Raw genomic sequence first — 20,164 nt, forward strand, 5'->3', positions numbered from 1 at the left:
GTTCTCTAGCATGCATTATATATATATATATATATATATATATATATAGTATTTATACTGTGTGAATAGCAATTTCGTCAAAGTTGAAATTAAATATTCTAATAAATTGAGAAACTGGATTTCTTATTTTCATGAGCCATAAAGCATAATCATCAAAATTAAAATGAAAAGCAGCCTTAAAAAAATTCACTTTATGTGTAGTAATACAGAATATACTGTATAAAAATTTCCTTTTTTGCAACACAAAATGAGCTCTTTCTTGATATTCTGTTTCTTTGAGTTGCACACTTCCTACGTTTTGTCTTTCCATTTCTTTCCAATAAAACTAAAGTTCCTCAAAGTTCACACTCTGCAGTGACAGATCTTTTTTGCAAAACAAGTGAGCATGTTTTCTAAAATGCTGAGCCTTCCTTAGACATGTAATATACAGTAGAGCTTACATACATTTACTTCCAGTGACAGTGTGACCAGATCCTCCACCTCCAGACCTGCTCTGAATCCATCTCATGCTCCCCTCTTACTGCTCATCTCCAACAGAACTCCTGCTTATGAGGTAAAAGGAAAATAAAGACAGTCTGTCTGGTCTGTACAAGCTCAAAGAGGAGATGAAGCAGTGATATTTCTTTATTTGTAGCTGCTGCTGAGCGGCGTGACGTCCGGAGTGATGGTGGTTCTGTACGACCACAGAGGGACTCTACCGGCTCTGCTTGCCCAGGTGGAGAGAGCCGTTTGTGGGCGGCTGGCTCAGAGGCTCGGCCTGCTGGCACCAGGAGGAACAGAGGAAATCAGTCTGCTTTATGGTGAGAATTCATTTTCCTGCAGATATTATTATGGACAGAGTTACTGCCAGTCTAATGGAGCAACCAGCACTAGATGTTTTATTAAGATAAACAAAAGTATAACAAAAAAGACTGACGGTATCATAAATCTTCAGCTCAGTTCACTTTCATTTGAACTCACCACAGTTTTGTTGTTTAGCACAACTTTATCCAAAAGTTTCTGTTTTGACAACATAACTTTGTGGCATATTGATTCTTTTCCTTCAAGTTTGCCAACTAATGACACCTCCTTATGAGTAAATGATCTGTAAAAACAAACTGAAAACTTGAGTTTTACCTCCATGTTTTAACCCTCTGAAGCCCAAAACCAACTAGTGGCACTGAAATACATGTTTTCTGTGTTAAAAAAAAAAAAAAATCTATTTACCAGAGCCTAAAAATATAAAAACAGAAAGAACAGCTGAATATTCAACTCTCCAACTGTCTTTGAAGTAATTATCTGATATGTGCTGTTCTGTTTTGAATATTTAACGAATAACCAAGCTTGCAATATTTATCAAAAATCCCGTTATTGTATATATTTCATTTAAATATTCACCAAAAATGACCTGTTTGGTCTAATCAGATTGCATAAAAACTATAAAAAGATTCTTGGCGTAATTGAGAAGCTAGTAGTAACTCAGGTAACAAGAATTCAGGGACTTTTAGGCAGAACTGCTGGCAGTGTTGACACAGAGCCAATAAAAAATAGTAAAATATCTACATAAAGTAGAGCCTCTGTTGTTTCCCAGTAGTGTTGGAGAAATGTTGATGTAGTGATTCCATGTGTTTTCCATTTTAAAAAAAATAATCTGATATTTTTTACAAATTTTTTTTAAAAGAATTATGTCATTAAATTATAACCATGTCAGACATTTATGAATTTTCTCACCTTCTTCATATTGTTCTATTTCCATAGAGCTGCAGGACTTTAGATTGCAGAGAAACATGAAGAAAAATGAGACTAAAGGGGAAAAAATGCCCAGAAACTGTTCTGGATTAAATTAAAGTGTGTCATGATTGTCTCAAACTTGAGACAGTAAACATGTTAGAAACCTTGTTTTCAAAACTGTTTTTCCAGTTTTCTGTTTTCCCTCCAGACTGCAGCCTATCAGAGAGAACCCTGCTGAACCCTGATCAGAGAGAATTCTGGGAGAAGCTGTGTGGCTGGGTGGCACCGACTAGCGAAGGAGGAGGGATGGATATCTTCTGTCCTCTGGCTGCATCTGGTAGCATCACGTTAACACGCTTGTCTGAATATGTTTCCTCAGTTCCATCCGCTCACTGCCTGTTGGTGTCTTGTAGCATCAGGAGGGACTCTGATCCGACGTCTGTCCACTCTGACTGGTCTGGAGGTTCGAGCTCCGATGGGTCTGGCCGCCGGCAGCTTCCAGAACGGTGAGTAACAGGGTGACTGACAGACAGACAGACACCGATCGTCACATAACTCCACCGTTCCTTGGCGGGGTAATAACAGTGTGCCTTCAAAACCTGCTGGCAGGTTTTGGGGTTCACACAGATACAAGAACAAAGTTGGTGTTTGTTGATGATCTCCCTTCTCCAGTCCTCAGCGAGTGGTCTGTCAGCGCTGGTTCCAGACTTTACGACCAGCAGTCGGCAGCTCCGGCGCTGCAGTATGTGAATGACGGCGTTCTGCAGTTCTGGTGCCGACAGGCTCAGTGGATGGAGGAGGTTCTGGTGGAGCTGAGAGGCTTCATGGGGCCACGGATCCAGCAGATCAGCCTCCAGACCAGGGGTCGAGCTCTGGGTGGGTTTAAAGACAGGGAACCAACAGCAGGTTTAAACATGCGTACGACCTGTTGACTCTCTGAAGAACGTGTTTGTTCTTTTACAGGTTATTTCCTGTGTGACAAAATGTGCCTGGACAAGCTTTGTGTGTCCAAAGATCTGAGTGATGCTCTGACTGAAGGACTCACTGCTCTGACCAGACAGGAAGAGGTGGGAACTACAGTAGAGGAGTATTTATTAACTCACAAAAACTACAAAAAGCTCAGACAATTCACTTAGTGATCCTCTAAAAGTCCCAGATCACAAATAAACTTTCCTGTCATTCCAAGTGTTTCATTTCTGCTCTTCCTCATTCAGAGCAGACCACTGGAGTTTCTGTTAAACTTCCTGACTAGATGGAGTAAAGAGGAGGAACAGCGGAGTAATGGAGAGGACGAGTGGAGAAGCAAAGGAGATGATTCGGCTTCAGGATCACAAAAGTCAGAGACAAGCTTCAGCCTGATCCCTGAATTAGTTCAGGTTTGTGGTTAATGGCATCACTGAGCTTTTCTTCATAAAACTGCAATACAACACAGATTCAGACTTCCAGGGATTCATACGTAATAAATCTATGGAGCAAATCTTGTCAACTTTGAAAGTTTTTAATAACAGTGTGGAGTTAAATACGAGCCATTTTTAACAAGAAGGGACTGTTTACGTTGAAAAGAAAACTCCTAAATGTGTAACTTTTGAAGGAGAACTGTTTTCCTTTTGTCTGTAGACGCCATTTGATTGGAGAGGATCAGTTGTCAGAGAGCTGCACCACAGCGAGTGTCTTTATCTGAGCAGGCTGAGGGCTGTGATGAAGGTACACTCTTTATTTCTTCCTAACACATAATGATATTCCCTCAGAACCGGAGCAGTTATTACGTCCTGCTGTTTAGCAAAGTCCTGAAAGCAGCTGGTGATAATACAACAGAAGCAGATACCTGGTATTGTAAAACTAGATTGGCTGATACATGTCCTTCTGTGCTGCAGGTCTACCAGGATCCTCTGACTGCAGCTCTGAACTCCAACAGAGCAATCCTCAGCTACACTGACATCCAGATCATCCTCAGCCCTGTTGGACTCATTCTGGAGCTCCACAGGTACAAACACACACTGATAAACCTGTACGTTGTTGTCTGGTTGTTGCTCAGTGTGTGTTCATGCGTCTGTTCCAGGGTGTTTGAGGCAGATTTACAGGTCAGACTGCAGCAGTGGGGACCAGAACAGTGTGTTGGAGATGTGTTTGTAAAGTTCTGCTCCAGACTCAGAGTCTACAGCAACTATCTCAACAACTACACTACAGCACTGTGCACTGTTGATAAGGTAAAGTCGGATGATACGCTTGTTCTCGTCGATCATACCGGAGTTACTGTTCTGTCCTCTATGAGCTGAACATATTCAGCTTGTTAACAGTGAGATGTCCTCAGAAACTCAACGTCTAACTTTTCTTGTGTTCAGCTATGAATCAATTTATTTAATGAAACTGCAACAAAAGCACAAATTGGAAACCAAAATCAGAAAGCGCAACATAAAAACACACTAAACAGAAAAAGTCACAACTACACAAGCTACCAGTTGACTAAATTCTAGGGCTGAATCTGTTCTCAACAAAAGCTCAGCAACTAAATTTGGTTTCCTGTAACTAAAAAATGCAAAACCAATACAATACTTACAGATAAATTCTATAACAACACGGAAAGAAAAAAAAAAGCAGCAGGAGAAGCAGCAGCACGTTTTCAGTAACTGATCTGATCTACTTTACATAGAACAGCCAGCAGGGGGCGCTGCAGGACAGGAAACCGCTGCACAGCATTATATACACGGCAGAACAGGTAGACCAGGTTAAATGACTTTTGTGCAGCTGTCCGAGGAGGCGGCTGCTTTTATGCCCGGTTTGGTCGGAAGTTTGTGCTTTTATCGGCTCTACTCATGTTAATCGAACCGTTTATGTGCATCAGTGCAGAGAGAACAAACCTTCATTTCGAGCTTTCCTGAAGAGAGCAGACAGAACTCTTGCAACACACATGTTCAGGTAACGCCACACACATGCACTCAGCACAAGCTCCCGTGAATACCTGTCTGCAATAACGCTAAATGATCCAATCAGCCTGCAGGAGCTGCTGCTGTGTCCGGTGTGGAGGATTCAAGAATACGCGACTCTGCTTCAAGCTCTGAGCGTCCACACAAACCCCGATCATCCAGACCAGCCACACCTGTGCTCTGCCCTCAGCACGCTGCTGCGATTTAAGGAGTTCATACAAAAGGTGCACACAGAGTCTGGAGCCTTGCAGCTTCACTATGGAGATCCTTTAAGTTGGGTTACAAGTGCAAAACTTCCACGTTTGCTTCTTTCAGTTGAAGCGTAGCTCGGAGGCGGATCGACTGATTGAAGAGACGCAGTGGCTCATCCAAGGCTGTCCGGTAAAAACGCTAACACAGCTCTGCCTCTTTGATTATTTTTCATCCATGCTGAAGGTTTAAATTGCGTATCTGTGCAGAACCTCAAGGAAGGAAACAGGCAGCTGATAATAAGTCAAGATGCTGCTTTGCTCCAGAGTCCAGATGAACAGATTCCAGATTGTCTCAGGTAACAAGACAAATCATGTACATGCACTCACTGGCCACTTCATTAGGTACACCTTGCCAGTAAAAGGTTGGACCCCCTTTTGCCTTCAGAACTACCTTAAGTCTTGGTGGCATACTTTCAACAAGGTGTTGGAAACATTCCTCAGAGGTTTCGGTCCATATTGACATCTCTGCTGTGTCAAACTATATGTTGATATCCCTTCTTGCATACATGAGACACCTAAGACTCTGTGGGATGGTCAAGTGGGTGAGGGCATCCTGTGGGTTATCAAGTGGGCGCCCTCCTTCATCGGTGTTTGGCTGATAGGCCCATGACACCTCCAGAAGGTTCAGCAGTGAATCCCAGGTTCACCTCCTAGATGCCATCTACTCACTTGAAGGCTCAGCTGGAGTCCTTGCTCTGATCCACAGCCACTGATTTCCCTTTTCAGCAGCTCTGGAGAGGTCCCTGATGTGAGTGGCTAGTGAGTGTATTTCCACTGTATTATGTTAGCACACAGGTTCTGTAATTAGAACCATATTCTAAAATGAATGAACAAACTTTTCTTTGTGTCTGGATTGTGTCACTCTCAGGACCTACGAGCAGGTGTGTGACGTCGGCCTCTTCCTGTTTAACGATGCTTTGGTGCTAACGAGGAGAAACCTGCATCACACACCTTTCAGGCCGGCTCACCGCTGCACACACACATTCCTTGCTTCGGTTGATCTCGGCAGCCTGGATGTGCGAGAGATCAGATACAATCGCTGTGAGTCTTTGTACACATCTAAACACTTCCTGTGCTGACCTCTGGTCGTTTAGCTTCTCAGCCACGTCCAGAAACTCACACAGATCTCCATGCTCCTCTGCAGATGTGAGCAACGCCTTCGTCCTGCAGGGTCCTTGTCGTTCGTGGGTTTGCGCCACAGAAAGCGGTGAAGAGAAGCAACACTTTCTGTCTGTGCTGCGTTCAGCTATGAAGTCTGCTCTGAGAGGACATCAGTGAAGCTCTGGGACAACAAGGTGAGGTTTGGACACAACTGTCAGTTCTTTTATTATCTGTTTTTAAAAATCAGGAAATCTGTCACAGTATGGTGTAAAGATGTAGCAATTTCCCGCTGCAACCATGAAAATACGTCCACAGGTGATCCTAAAGTCACAATAATTATCAGTCAGCATAATGGACAGGAGTATAGTCGGCAAGAATCCCTTTATATTAAATTTAGAAAGAATGTTCATTATTAGCTGAAAGCTCCAAAGTAATCCAGTATATTTAATGAACTTTGACATGAAGTCAGTAACAGCATATAGAGGTGCATCTCTTTGACTATCAGGCCTTTTTTTTTGAGTATCTCTCAATGCACTACATGTTTCCATAAATGCTGGCACACAGTGCTGCAAAAAACAACTGAAAAGTACCTTTTGGTCACAGCTGAGTCACTAAAGACTTCATGGTTTCACCAACAGGCTGCTTTTTATGAATTCTGGTTGATATAAACGATTTATTTTTTGGCTTCTTTTTAAGTGAGTCGAGGGGAATGAGATAATTTTGATAAAATATCCCAATTTAAAACTTTCATTTGGCTAATTGTCCGGATGGAACTACACATCACACGTGATTAAATTAGGAACTGTGGAAAAGTTTGAAATCTGGGGATTTTTTTTTTCTGTTTTGACCGTCTCTGGCATTTTTAAAAAGATAACATGCTTTGCAAACCCACCAGCAAGCTTTGAAGTTCAGAGGGTTAGTCCTTAGATGTATCAAAAATGCTCTGTATAAGAATCAATGTGTTTCAATGCCATTTTTTGTCATTTTGGTTCAGAATAATCATTTGTATCATTGTTTGTAGTGTATTTTTGTTTGCACAACAGTGATTTCATGTTTGAAATATGTTTATTTTTGACTTTATAACAGATTTTGAACATTTCAATAATTGAAAAAGTAGAATATTACACAGAGCAGCAATAGAAGAATGTCAACATCCATTTTGTTGACATTTTTCCACTCTTTTCCTCCAGCTGTTACTGCTCTCACAGAGCTTGGGGTAGTGATACAAACATTGCAGTGTCTTTAAATATATAAAAGGCAACTTAAAAATGTAAATGGAATGATATCAAAAACATGTTTTTTGAGGAATAGCTGGAATATGACGTGACATTACAAAGATATTGCAAGAACACCAGCTGGCCGGGTCATTTTTGACCCACTTATGCATCTAAGGGTTAATAGAAAGTGCAGTAAAAAGATAAAAATGTAATTATTGTTTGGTGTCTGCACCAGCTCGTTGGTAGAACTTTGAACGGTTGTTCTTTGGAGCCAGTATGTCAGAACTTTTGGTTCAGACCGTCTGCTGCTAGACTCACTAATAGATCTGAACATTGGCATGTTGCAGTGTGAATTTAACTCCTACAGACGCCTTCTTGTGTGATGGATTAGAATCTTGATATCTGAGGTGTCTGAAGCTTTTGCCCAGAACTGTATAGCAGGATCTTATCTCTGCGGTGTTCGCAGTTTGTAACTTTATCTTTGATAGTTTGTAGTGTTGGAAAGAAAGCATTTCTCCAGTTCAAGGTAAAAAAAAAGTCTTTATTGATAACCAAAAATAACACAAATGTCACATTTTCAAGTTTCTCACTGTGAATAAGCTGCATTACAACACTTCAGTTTTACACTTATGTACATTATTGCCACTTTTTAAAAAATATCCACGTGTTCCATCCCTAGAAATGGATAAATGATTGATTTATTATCTGTATCTCCCAACAGATAGTCATTGACGATCAATACAAATACTCACAATACAAATAAACATGAATTTTGACCATATAACACGCTTTTTGTTCTAACGTTACACTTCTGCTGTATTTATTTCAGTCACAGTGACATCCTCACACACACCTGTGACAGTCAATCATTCACTATCATAATTTCATGAATTATTAAATGAATCTACACTTGAACTACTTTCTAAAAATGCTGTTTTAGTCCAGTGCTTTCACACTGAGCAGACACAATAGACACTTGCAGTCTTCTGAGCACCACAGATGAGGATTTGGTAAAAGTGGAACGAGTTATTTTGTAAAAGATGAAGAGAGAATCCTATATATTTATGTCCATGTGTGAAGTATCTGTCAGAATGTCTGTATCCTGTAAGCTGACATTCTGACAGAAGAACAACCAGTGAAATCACAGTCTGCGGTTGGCTAGGTTTGGGTTGTTGTTATTGTTGTTGTGTGCTGGCGGCTCTTTGCCGGTGGCTACATGTAGTGGCTGACTCTTGCTCTGCAGGTTGGCTGCCGTGCTGTTCGCTCCTTTCTGGGAGCTGTAGCCCTTCGGTTTGGGGATTCTGGTGGGTCCTGGACGTCGGAATGCTTCAAGAGGCACCTGTGGAGAAACATGGATAAAAAATATGAAGTCAAGTCTGAATTTAACGTGACTGAAAGGAGAGGAAATAAACCAGAAGTAGGGATGAACAGGATACAGGGTTACATGTCTAAGTGGTGGGTTTGACCAGACGATGACCTGGAGCTTGGCTTGTTTGCAGCTGAACTGTCTGCTGTAGCTCAGATGCAATACTGACAATGACCACTAGGTGACACCATAATTTAATGAAACTGCTGCACTTTGAGCCTGAAGTGTCATAATGTGACTAAATATGAGACATTCTAATATTCAGTGTAGTTTCCAGTAAAAGGTTTCTGTTGCTATGGCAGTCATTATATAAATGTCAAGTGATATGTGATATTCATTGTCTTTTACATCTTTCTTTTCATCTTTCTTTGGCAGTAGTTATTTTTCTGAAGAAAAATCCAACTAAGATGCTACCTGTTCGGTTTATACCGTGAGTTAAAATAACAGAGAATAATTGGGTGAGTCTTTTTTAGACATTATTCACCCTTTTTCTGTCTGTAGGGTAAAAAAGTTCATTCACTGTTAGTCCCAGTTCATCCTCATATGAACAACAGCGTGTTGCTTAGTAACCAGTTTGACTGTTTTTGCGTTTTTTAGACAACTTGCTGCTGCTCGCTGTGCAGTCACTTTTTCATCGGTGTGTTTGCGAGCGCAGCTTCAGGCCTGGGTTCTGAGGTGCATCACTTCTTGTACGGTAGAAACCATATCCTGTTTACATCCAGACATTTCCACGGTTGGCCTGCTGACTCCTCATTCATTCATAGGCGTGATTAGGTTCGAGGTAACTTGATTTATACCCGTAGGTGGATGTGTTTTGCAGGAAAAATGATTGGCATTCCATTACGAAACACACATTGAACCTGGCAGGCAGGCAGTTGATCGAGTGACAAGACAAAAAAAGGTGCTCAGTGTTCCGGCATTCAACAGTATAGCAACACAGATAAAATAAATAAGATCAAGATAACAATAAAACACAATAAAAAACCTTAGGGAAGTAAAAGCAGTCTCTGAGATGAAGAAACAGGATAAGAACATACAATTTAAAAGTCAAAATAATAAGTAGAGCTAATAAATAGGATAAATAAATAAAAGAAATTGAAATTCAATACAATGTGACTACTTCTTATTGAGCATAGTGATGATGACAGGAACAAAGCTGTTTTTATAATGCTTTGTTCTGCACCTTGGGACTGAATACGTCCGTCCAGAAGGAAGAAGCTCAAATTTAGAGAATGGGAGTCATTATTAAGAATTGATAAAACCATCCTCTATTACTTCTTGTTAATTCACGAAAAGGAGACACTGATTTGGAAATGGTTCATTGAATTGATATGAGCAATTATCCAAAGTACTTTATCCATGAAAGCTCTCCTGCAGATCTGCTCTTCTGCTCAAATGATTCAATTACTATATGAGAAATACTCAGCAGCCAATTAGTTTCTGCAAAGTTATCAAGGAATGTAATTAGCAGATAATTTAATTTTAATCACATTATCCCAGCTTCTTTTAAACTGTGGGTTTTGGAGTTGATTAGAATCAGAAATGAAACCTGAAACGCTCGATTTGACAGAATGTGTCGTCAATCTGTTCCACATTTCTACAACTGAAACTTTTCACTGTTTCCATGAGTTTCATCACCACCACTGAATTCCCAGGAAACCCGCTGAACGCCAAAACCTCTCGCTGTGGCTGAAATTAAAATCCCGTTCATATGGTGTGCGCCTTTAGATTCAGAGAATGAACAGAAATGTGCAGTGAACTGTGTCCTTACATATTCATGGAGGTGTAGATTTCAGAATAAGAGGCTTCAGCGGAGCTAATGGGCCAGAACATGTGAACAGGCTGAGCGCTGTTGACTTTACATGGAAAGAAAACTCTCGTATATCAGCGGTGCAGCAGGAGTTCAGCTAAGTACTTCCTTTGCCCCGCTCGGCAACACCGCCACTGCTGTTTCCGTGGCAACTAAACAAGAGGTTTGTTGTGGTGCTTGTGTTGCTGCGGGAGGGAGGCAGCTTTCACAATTACTTCAACTGAAAGGGGGAAAAGCCTTTTGTTTAGAGCACAGTTTGTTGTTCTTCCTGGGTTTTATTGAGCCTGAAGGTCAAGGTGAGCAGTTATTAGCATCAGGGGATGAAAAGAGGGGCGTTTCTAAGTGAGATAAACAACTTGTGGCATGCAGTGAGGCAGCTACACCTTCCTGATGCCGTCGATTCACCCCAGATTGTTTAAAATCATCTTGAAGTTTGTGTCTTTTGATTTTCATCAGCAGCATGATGCTTCACTCTTAGCCAACACACATCTCTGTGGGCTTTTAATGAAATAGCCTTTGGCTTCCAGCGGGTCACACAATAGTCATTTTATCAGTCTGGCAGGGCTACAGGCTGAATCAGTTTATGAATCAAATGAGTCTTAAGTGAGTCAGAGGGTAATTGAGGTCGCAGACAGCGATCCCAGCTGCTGGAGGCTCCCTCAGCTAGCGCTCTAATGAATAGCATCTTGTTTAGCCCTGCATCAGACAGCATCGGATCTGGTTTCCACAGCTGCACTCCTCCTCACTCATTCCATTTAATGCTTGATTTAATCATCTCCTCGTTGTCACACCGTGTGTGTGTGTGTGTGTGTGTGTGTTTGCCACTTTTCTGCACCAGTTGTCTTGCTCCATCTAAACCACTCTGGGGATTCGGTGCAGCTTTGCACCTCCGTCTACACAATGCTTGGCTTATTTGTTGTAACTTTTCTTACTTAGGCTTTTTGGAAAGTGTGTGAGTTCAGGAAATAAGGAGGGAAAGTCTGTTAGGAAGAGCAGTCAAGCATCTCATCTGTCTTCTAGCCTGGAGGACAGGGAACATTTCTACCCACATGGTTTGTGGACTGTTATCCTCCAGTGTGGCTGCTGATTCTTCACTCTGCTGCCAAGGTGTAAACACATAATCTGCAGATCTATAGAGAATAGATATAGAGAAGTCTACTTTCACTGCAAAAACTCCAAATCTTACCAAGTCCGTTTGTCTTATTTTTAGTCAAAATGTTTCATCCCACTTGATTTAGGATAAATTCACTTAACAAGTGACATTTCAGCAAGATGGAGGGACTTGTTTTCAGACAGTGCATCTTAAATATCTTGTTAAGTCAAACAATCTTGAAATGACCTTGTTTTGAGTTGTATTTTACAAGAAAACTCCAAATAAGTTGAACCCTCGTGTTGTCCTGCGGGGTCAAATTACCCCGTTTTAAAGTTTGAAACTGTAGGGGAAAAAATATTTTCATAGTGAAACTTCTGATGTTCACATTTTCAACATTATTGGGAAATCTTTGAACATTTTTGGTGGAAAAAAATGAATGTTAAAAATGTTTCTTTAAGAACATTCACAAAAATTGTTTTAAAGAAAGAAGTTTTCCTGATATATATTTAATCACTTTAGATATTTTTAGGATTTTTTGGAAGATTTTTACTAAATTTTTTTGAAAATATTTACAAGAATTTTCTTGCCAAATGTGGGGGATTATTTAAAAATAAAACTTTTAAGGAATTATTGGAATTTTCTTCCTGAAGGTTTTGCAAATTTTCAGGAACTTGAGGATTTTTTTGCTGATTTTTTGGATTTTTTTTTCAGGCAAGGAAACAATATTTTTTGGTGCCCATAAATGAAGACAACAGGAAGGTTAATACATCTCAAATAAGAAGGTTACATGAAAGCCAAAATCTATTTTTGAGTGAAAAACTGCATCTTTTTTTATTTATTTATTTTTAAGCATATCTGGCTTATTTTAAGACACCTAAGCTTGACAATCCTTGTAAAATATAGCTTAAAATAAGTTTTTCCCAGCTAATTTTTCTTAATTTTATAGCTGCCAGAAAATCCCATTAAAACTCGTACTTCATCCCTGTTCTGAGATCTTCTTCTACATAATGTTTGTATTGATGCTCTCCTCTTTCTCTCGTGGCTCCTGCATTCTTTCACCTCCATCTCCTCAACATCATGTACTGACCTTTGCTGCAGATTTGATTGAAAGAAATATGACCCCATTTACAAAAATGCGCATACATGGAAGAGCAGTTATCTGTTGTGCAGATGACTCATTTCAAAGGACACAATTCATAGGAGGAAGCAAAATAAAACATTTTAGGCGATGAATAGTGAGTTCAGTCAGTCTTTTTGCGAAGAGAGTTAAGTCATTAAGGTTTCTGAGACCCAAACACTGCATCAGGGTTTGGGTCTGATGCAGTGGCACTTCAAGATTTGATCGTAATAATTTGGTTTGTTATGTTATGTTGGTACCATAATGGAGGAAAATTGTGGATTTCAGTCCAGTGGTGGAAGTACGATGGTTGCAACTGCTGTCCTGATCTGCAGCTAAGTTAGTTCATCATAGAGGAGCAAAACAACATGCTTTTGTCTGAATCACAAGATTTCTCTCGATGGAATCTTATTTTCTAATCTATTTGATACCCTTAACAAGCAGGAAGACAGCTGAACATTTTCTCCCATCCACTGAGCTGGGACAGTGTTTCAGTAATGTATGTAAAGAACAACTACATTTTCACAGAATCTTTCATTTTTAGCTCCAGATTCACCTCCAACAGCAGCGTTCTGGAGTCCCCGTCTAAGGTTTAAGCAGAGTTTCCATTGTGTCATTTAAGAAAACTCCAAGTTCACATCACACTGGTTTTCATTGTCGGTCACTGGGTTTCTGTGCTCTGGCTGTAATAAGAAACTATGACCTCAGCCTATGATTTTAACTCAAGCAAGCAAACGTGAGAATCCCAGAGAGCTTTTTTTCTCACTCTGTTTTTGTGTAATCTGGTCAAGTATCAGCACAGAGGTTTTCTTCTATTTGGGTATAATTTAATTAAGTGTCAACAGTCTTGATGTTCAAATCTAATAGTTAACTGTAATCTGTGTCACATGAACACATTGGATTGAAATCTGAAGTGTTAAAAAGTTACTGTGCATGCAACCAAAAATCAAATCAAACAGCTGATTTCAATCTAATGGTGAATAAATGTTCATTTTACACATTCCAAACATGCTGGATTTAGTGAATAAATGAAATTGGCAAGCATGGATGACAAACTAAAACATAGCACTTTTTTTGCACACTTTAATTCTCAGGAAATCAAACAACTTAATCATAATGCAGTATGTGGGATATGAAGTATAAAAACTGGTATGATACATCAGTGTGAATAGTCTGACTACATGGCAAATGAGCCACTGAGTACAATACAGTAAGTGCACATAAGTTAAAACCTGGTGTTATGTCAGATTTAATCAAGATTTCTAGTGCTTTGTATTTTTTTTCATGCAGGCAAACAGTTTTTGAACTTTATCACACAAAACCAAGCAAACCAACCAAAAGAAATAAAACATTCAACTGTTTAGGCACATAAAATGAATAAAACAGACATTTATTAGGGTATAGTTTGGGTATGAGGACTAAGGGATTGGATCTCATGGGCACGACTTGAAGGATGGGATGGAGGGTTTGGGGATATCAGATCAGTCATAGGCATTACTTACTGTAATTTGTGATGGCCTTTGGATTGGGGTGGAGGTGGGCTTAATCATGATGCTACTTGTGATTTTGCTGTTGCCTTTAGCAGTGGGAGTGCTGCAGTTCGCCAACACCTGAGTCCTTTGCTCCTGGAGTCCAGGTGTGTGGCAGGAAGTCAACGTTTGTGTCGGAGTGCTGATGCTCTGGATGAACGGACTCCCTAAGTGAATGTGGATTTTGTTGTCCTCTGTGGTGATGACGTTCGGCCCAGAGCTGTTGGACCTCTGGACCTGCCAGCTGTTCTGCCTCTCAGGGGTCACTCTGAAGACGGCATGGCCTCCGACCACCGGCTCCGTGGAGACAGAGCGGTCAGGTGTGCCTGTGGTCACCGATACTATCTGTATGGGTGACATGGCCCTGTCTGGTGTTACTGAGCCACAAGAGTCTGGGGTCATGGCTCTGGAGTATGTAGCCATGGTGAATGGTGACAGGGCTCTATCTGGGGAACACGGCTCATCAGATATGGGGGAACACTTTGATTTGGTTGTTGGGGAAATGGATTTTGCAGTCGGGGATATGGATGCATTCTGGATGATGGTGATTCTTTGTTTGGGCGGACCTCCGCTGGTGGGTATGACGGCAGTGCTGGTAAAAGACGGAGTGTTTTCTGTGGTCGGACTGGTGATCTCCAGCGTCGCTGTGTTGTGTCCGTGGTCAGGAGTCACTTTAATGTGCAGCGGCTGACCGGGACTGTGGGTCAACACAACATCTCCGGGCTGGACGTGGTTGCCATTCTGCCGTGGCTGCATCTTGCCGTTCACCTGGTGAGGGGTGTCTTTGTTTTTGAGGAAGGGGCCTCGAGCTCTTCTCAGGTTGTTGTTCAGATTGTTAACATTATTGATGAGTGAGGGGCTGCATTTGGTGAGCTGAAGCTCATTGCTGTAGTTTGCGTTCTCTTCAGGCTCGCTCTCGTCGTACAGCTTCCCGTTGACCACGGCTCTCTCCAGCGGTGCCATCGTCTTACAGTTTGGAGTCATGAGGTCAAGAGGATCCGTCTGAACCTCCTTGGTAGAAACGTGCAGGTCTGAGAAGCGTCGTCCATTCATGCCTGGACGCAGACTTTTACTGAACCGTCGGTATCTTTCTAGCTCTCGTGTGAGCGTCTCCATTTCTCTGGCCAGTTCTTTGTTCCGGACCTCCTGCTGGGTCAGCTTCCTCTGCAGAGTAGAGTGGTCAGTTTTCATGCGGCAGATTGACTCTTCTGTTCCCATGTATTCATGAATCTTCTCTTTCAGTGCCACTACCTCTCGGGTCAAATGACTAGACTTTGCCTCCTCCTCCTTCAGGCGTTTATAAAGAACATGCTCCTGGTTGCACTCCTTCTTTTCAGCCAGTTGGTACTTTGAAAGCTCTTTTCTGGATATGTCCAGCTCCTCCATCAAGGCTTTAGCTTTCTCTTGTTCGTTAGTGAACCTTTTCTCCAGTGACTCAAACTCCTCTGTTTTTAATAAGTCACCTTCCACCACTTTCATGTCTTTTAATTTGCGTCGGAGGCGTTCGACTTCCTGCGTCAGATCCTTGATTTTGTTGTCTTCTTGTTGGAAGCGGTTAGCAATAGGTGCTTTAATGTGCTCCTCTTTGGCTTTGTTTCTCAGTTGTTCTCTCTCGATTGTCTCCAGTGATTGCAGCCTTTTCTTCATCATATTGATCTTTGACTCCAAATCATTACTCTTCTCCTCCTCGGCTCTCAGCATGGCCTTCAAGTCGTCCCTTTCCTTTGTAGCGCTGCACATTTTCTCCTCCAGCTCGGCCTTTGACCTCAGAGCTTTCTTGCTTTCTTCAATCAGCTTCTCTGTGACTGACGTAACTTTGTCCTGCTCGGCTTGAAGTTTTCCTGTGCTGTTCTGGACCTTGTTCTCCATTTGCTTCAGCTTCTCCGCCATTGCCTTCCTCTCATCCACCAACATAACAGTCAGAGTCTTTAACTTGGTCAGATCTTCCTTCAGCATCAGCTCCGTCTTTCCCAGTTGGCTTTCAGCAGCCTCCAGTTCCTTCACTCTGACTTTCAAGACTTCCAGCTCACTTGTCAGAACCTTTGACACCGTCCTCTCCTTCTCCAGGTTAGTTTTGAGTGAGCCACACTCCTGCTTGCTCTTACTGAATGCATCCTCCAGCTTTTCTAAGTCCATAATTCTGTGATTCAGTTTATCAACTTCAGCCTTCAGGCAGTGGCTCTGGTTGGCCTCCTTCTCCAGTTTCTTGTTGAGGTCCCTGCAGTGGTCCTCCATTCTGATCAACTCTTCATCTTTTCCCTCCATTTCAAGCACTCGTTTTCGTAACTCTTCCAGCTCTGACATGAGGCTAGAGTTTCCACACTCTCCACGGCTGATTTTGTCTCTCAGCTCCTGCAGCTCCTCCTCAGCCCGACGTAGAGTTTTGTTGGTCTCTTCCAGCTCGTCCAGCTGCCTGCTGAGAGCCGACAGCTTCTGCCTGAGCTGCCGGTTTTGGGCGTCCTCGCTGGTCAGTTTGGCTGTCATGGTGTCTTGTTCCTGATGGTATCGACCGGCTTGGTCACGCAGCTCAGCCTCCAATCGAAAGACCTTTTGCTCCTCTTCCTGCAGACGAGCATTAGCTGAGCTCAGCTCCTCCTGGGCTTGTGAAGAACTGGCGCTCAGTTCTTGGACCTTCGCTGTTTGTTGATTCAGCTGCTCGGTGAGACGCTGCTGTTCATCCACAACCATCAGCGCAAATGACTTCAGTTTTGTCAGCTCCTCTTTCAGACTTTCCACCTTTTTGTTGTTCTCTTCGTCCTTCCGTTCTTGGTAGGCCTTTTCCTGATCAATTAACAGCTTTAACCTGCAAAAACATAAAAAAGGGATATGTTAGCGTCCAGAAATTCATCTCAGCATTACCTGTTTGCATGTGGAGCAGTGAAAAAACATTTTCTGTTAGATACACTGTATTTATGCCTCTTCACTTTGAGCTACACATTTGTAAACCTTCAATGGCACTCCTCTTTCTTGGCTTATAATATATATGAAAGGTGCAAAAGAAACTCCCCCCACTGTCATTACCCACAGGGCCCACTTCTCCCAGCACTAGCACATCATAAACACTGTTATTTTCCCTGCATTTCTAAGGAGGACTAAAGTTTTTATGTCATGGAAAATTTAACACATCATAAAAAGCATTACTTTAGGTTTCTAGTCTGAAATACCTGTGGTTAATGTTTTTTCATTCCCTTGTTGCCAGCTCATTCTCATATGGTTTGGAAACCCGAGTTAGTGCTGTAAATATACTGGTCCTTGAGTTTAACAGTCGGTGAATTTCAGAAAGTTTCCATCGTGGTTGAGGATGTAGAGTAAGACCTGCTATGTCCTCTGGGAAATTAGGTGAAAAGTGCTCTAAAAATGGCCACTGCAATAATATAATCTAACCAGACAATGTGTCTATCAGCCTAATATGAGGATGTTTGTGACCTGGACGTAATGAGTCCAAGTGGTTACTGTGCAGCAGAGGAAATACAACATTGCACAAGAGTAAGTCTGAGTATAAATAAAGGGTGAGTCCTTGAGAATGGATGAGGAGGACACACACAGAGCTGAGAATCAAGCCAAGAAAAACAAAGATAAGTGTTAGTTTCAGTCAGCATCTAAGCAACATGAACTGCTTTAGAAAAACAACAAGAAATGTAGTATTTGTATTGCCCAGAGTACCCAGATGATGTGAAGCTATACTGTATGTGCCACCTGACTGTTACTGCAGTACATGAAGCAGTACAGTGTGTGTCCCTGAACACACCACCAGAGGATGTTATGGCTGCTGTGAGTGTAGCTGCCAGGCATTTCCACCCAGATGGCCCACTGGCACGAACAATCCCTTAATTAAGGGGTTCCTCGACTACCAGCCCTCCTCCCCTCACCAAAACCACCGCCACCTCCTCGGTTTTTCTTTTGCTTATACATTTAAAGGAATTCCCCCTGCTTCCAGAGGCAATTACAGCCCCACAGAGTTTATCCAGAAATCCCCCCACATACTCTCAGGGATCACTAATTCCACACTGTTGGGTCGTGAGCTATGATGTAAGTGTGCTACAGCGGGGTTTGTTCTTTCATCAGTAGCTGCTGAAGGAGGACACAGTAAGTGGATGTATGTAATTACTCCGCTCAGTTAAATATTATGAGGACACGCATAAAAAAGAAGAATACGCAATAAATGTGGTCTGAGTGGATTTGGAGATGTTGGGTTTTCTGTGACCAAGAAACAAATGAACTATTGTAAAACTAAAACAGTTTTTGGATGAGTTGTCTGCGCTGATAGTTTAACTTTTAATGGAAAATCGAGTACATTTACTCAAGTATTAGTATAGTCTCAAGGCGCTTTAGTCCTTATTTATGTTTTATACTTAAACTCAACTACTGGTCCATCCAGGCAACTTCGTGTTTCCATGAAAACTCCCACTTTTATTCATGTGCTAACATAACTGCACAAGGGTTTTCTAATCATTAATGAGCCTTTCAACACCATTAGCTAACACAATGTAGCATTAGAACACAGGAGTGATGGTTGCTGGAAATGTTCCTCTGTACCTCTATGTAGATATTCCATTAAAAATCAGCCGTTTCCAGCTAGAATAGTCATTTACCACATTAACAATGTCTAGACTGTATAACTTTCATGTTATCTTCATTGAAAAAATGCTTCTCTTTCAAAAATAAGGACATTTCTAAGTGACCCCAAACTTGAACGGTTATGTAATTTTTTTTCCACTACAGCTTACTGTACTCCCACTAGTTACATGTAGTTACTGTAATTGGCACTATATAAATAAAATTGAACTGAATTTCAAATTCAGTTTATTCATACAATCAAGTAGTAATTTACTATGTTTTGTTATAAAAACAGATCAAAGAATTTAAAAAAAATACTTAAAGATAACTCAGAGCCTGTGTTCATTAGTTAAAATCTTTGATGGAAAAATCAAGTACTTTAACTTCAGTAATTTTTACTTCTTAAACTTAATTTTTAGTTCCCTTTGTGTGCTACTTTATACCTAAATTCAGCTACATCTTGGAGACAAATGTTCCATTTTTCAGTCTACAACACTAATACAAAAGCTACTTTACTCCTACTAGTTTGATTTCAGATTCAGTCTGTCAATACAAAATACAACCTACAAATAAATGATGTATTATTAAAATAAACGGCTGAACAGCCATAAATCAAGAAGTTGAAGATAACTCCACCATTACTTGCTACAGCCAGCTCATTAATGTCTTAACTCTTTGATGCAGGAGATGCCCATTTTCCATTGGATTTGGGTCACTTTTGACCCATGTTGCACATCAAAGGGTTAATAATTATAAGCAAGTAACAGATGCACAACTGCTCAAAAGTTTGGGGTCACTTGCAAATGTCCTTATTTATTATTTATTTTCTAAATGAACAAAGGTTTTCACAATAAACACTGAATGTTTCATCAGTGTATAATATCTAAAAGTATTGGTAAGATATCAAAATACATTTTTTTAAAGATTTATTTTTCATTATATATCGACATTATTATCATTAATGGTAATTTCATTGCTTTCATACATATAAATATCCTTTATTAGCCATTGAAAAAAACACCAAATTGCATGATCTAATGTAAATTTAAGGTTAAAAAGTTGGTTGAAAAAAATGGTTGGAAAATTAGTCTCAATTATGGGAAATAACTGCATTTTGTGATTTTTAGTTTGGTGTTTCTTTTTTTGTGCCCCAACTGCTGGAATATTATAGGGTTTTTTTCAGTTTTTGTTGATTTTTGCTGTCATGCAGTCCAAAAAAGAAAAGCTTAATACAAATTCCCTCATAGTTTCCTGGCGGAAACATACTTTGCACATTTTGAATGATATATTCTAAAGACAAATATGCCAGTTCAAGTTGTTTTTTTTTAATGTCCTTATTTTTGAAAGAAAAACATTTTTTTCAGTGAAGATAACATTAAACGAATCAGAGAGTGCAGACATTGTTAATGTGGTAAATGACTATTCTAGCTGGAAACAGCTGATTTTTAATGGAATATCTACATAGGGGTACAGAGGAACATTTCCAGCA

The 20,164-nt window shown here is 40.8% G+C and overlaps 2 protein-coding genes across 9 annotated transcripts in view; one reads left to right on the forward strand and one right to left on the reverse strand.

Annotated features, from left to right (window-relative positions):
• The window catches only part of LOC111565638 (epithelial cell-transforming sequence 2 oncogene-like), a 92,259-nt gene that overhangs the window by 3,909 nt on the left and 68,186 nt on the right, over positions 1 to 20,164 (forward strand). For all 7 annotated transcript variants that reach the window (XR_008600868.1, XR_008600866.1, XR_008600869.1 and 4 more), the window contains exons 6-21: positions 457 to 553; positions 635 to 800; positions 1,919 to 2,047; positions 2,124 to 2,216; positions 2,383 to 2,586; positions 2,674 to 2,777; positions 2,925 to 3,086; positions 3,328 to 3,414; positions 3,585 to 3,694; positions 3,770 to 3,917; positions 4,553 to 4,626; positions 4,702 to 4,858; positions 4,950 to 5,015; positions 5,093 to 5,181; positions 5,754 to 5,926; positions 6,030 to 6,180. Coding sequence is in view for 3 of the 7 variants with exons in the window: in XM_055008680.1 (XP_054864655.1) it covers positions 457 to 553; positions 635 to 800; positions 1,919 to 2,047; positions 2,124 to 2,216; positions 2,383 to 2,586; positions 2,674 to 2,777; positions 2,925 to 3,086; positions 3,328 to 3,414; positions 3,585 to 3,694; positions 3,770 to 3,917; positions 4,553 to 4,626; positions 4,702 to 4,858; positions 4,950 to 5,015; positions 5,093 to 5,181; positions 5,754 to 5,926; positions 6,030 to 6,163 (1,993 nt within the window). In the remaining 4 variants the exon portion in view is untranslated. The remainder of the gene's footprint in view (positions 1 to 456; positions 554 to 634; positions 801 to 1,918; positions 2,048 to 2,123; positions 2,217 to 2,382; positions 2,587 to 2,673; positions 2,778 to 2,924; positions 3,087 to 3,327; positions 3,415 to 3,584; positions 3,695 to 3,769; positions 3,918 to 4,552; positions 4,627 to 4,701; positions 4,859 to 4,949; positions 5,016 to 5,092; positions 5,182 to 5,753; positions 5,927 to 6,029; positions 6,181 to 20,164) is intronic.
• The window catches only part of filip1l (filamin A interacting protein 1-like), a 74,050-nt gene continuing 61,609 nt past the window's right edge, over positions 7,724 to 20,164 (reverse strand). For both annotated transcript variants that reach the window (XM_055008677.1, XM_023265830.3), the window contains 2 exons: positions 14,092 to 16,921; positions 7,724 to 8,542 (listed from right to left, as the gene is read on the reverse strand). In XM_055008677.1, coding sequence (XP_054864652.1) covers positions 8,345 to 8,542; positions 14,092 to 16,921 — 3,028 coding nt within the window. In that variant the 3' untranslated portion in view covers positions 7,724 to 8,344. The remainder of the gene's footprint in view (positions 8,543 to 14,091; positions 16,922 to 20,164) is intronic.

Source organism: Amphiprion ocellaris, chromosome 24 (genome assembly GCF_022539595.1).
Source record: "Amphiprion ocellaris isolate individual 3 ecotype Okinawa chromosome 24, ASM2253959v1, whole genome shotgun sequence".
NCBI classification, from domain to species: Eukaryota; Metazoa; Chordata; class Actinopteri; family Pomacentridae; genus Amphiprion; species Amphiprion ocellaris.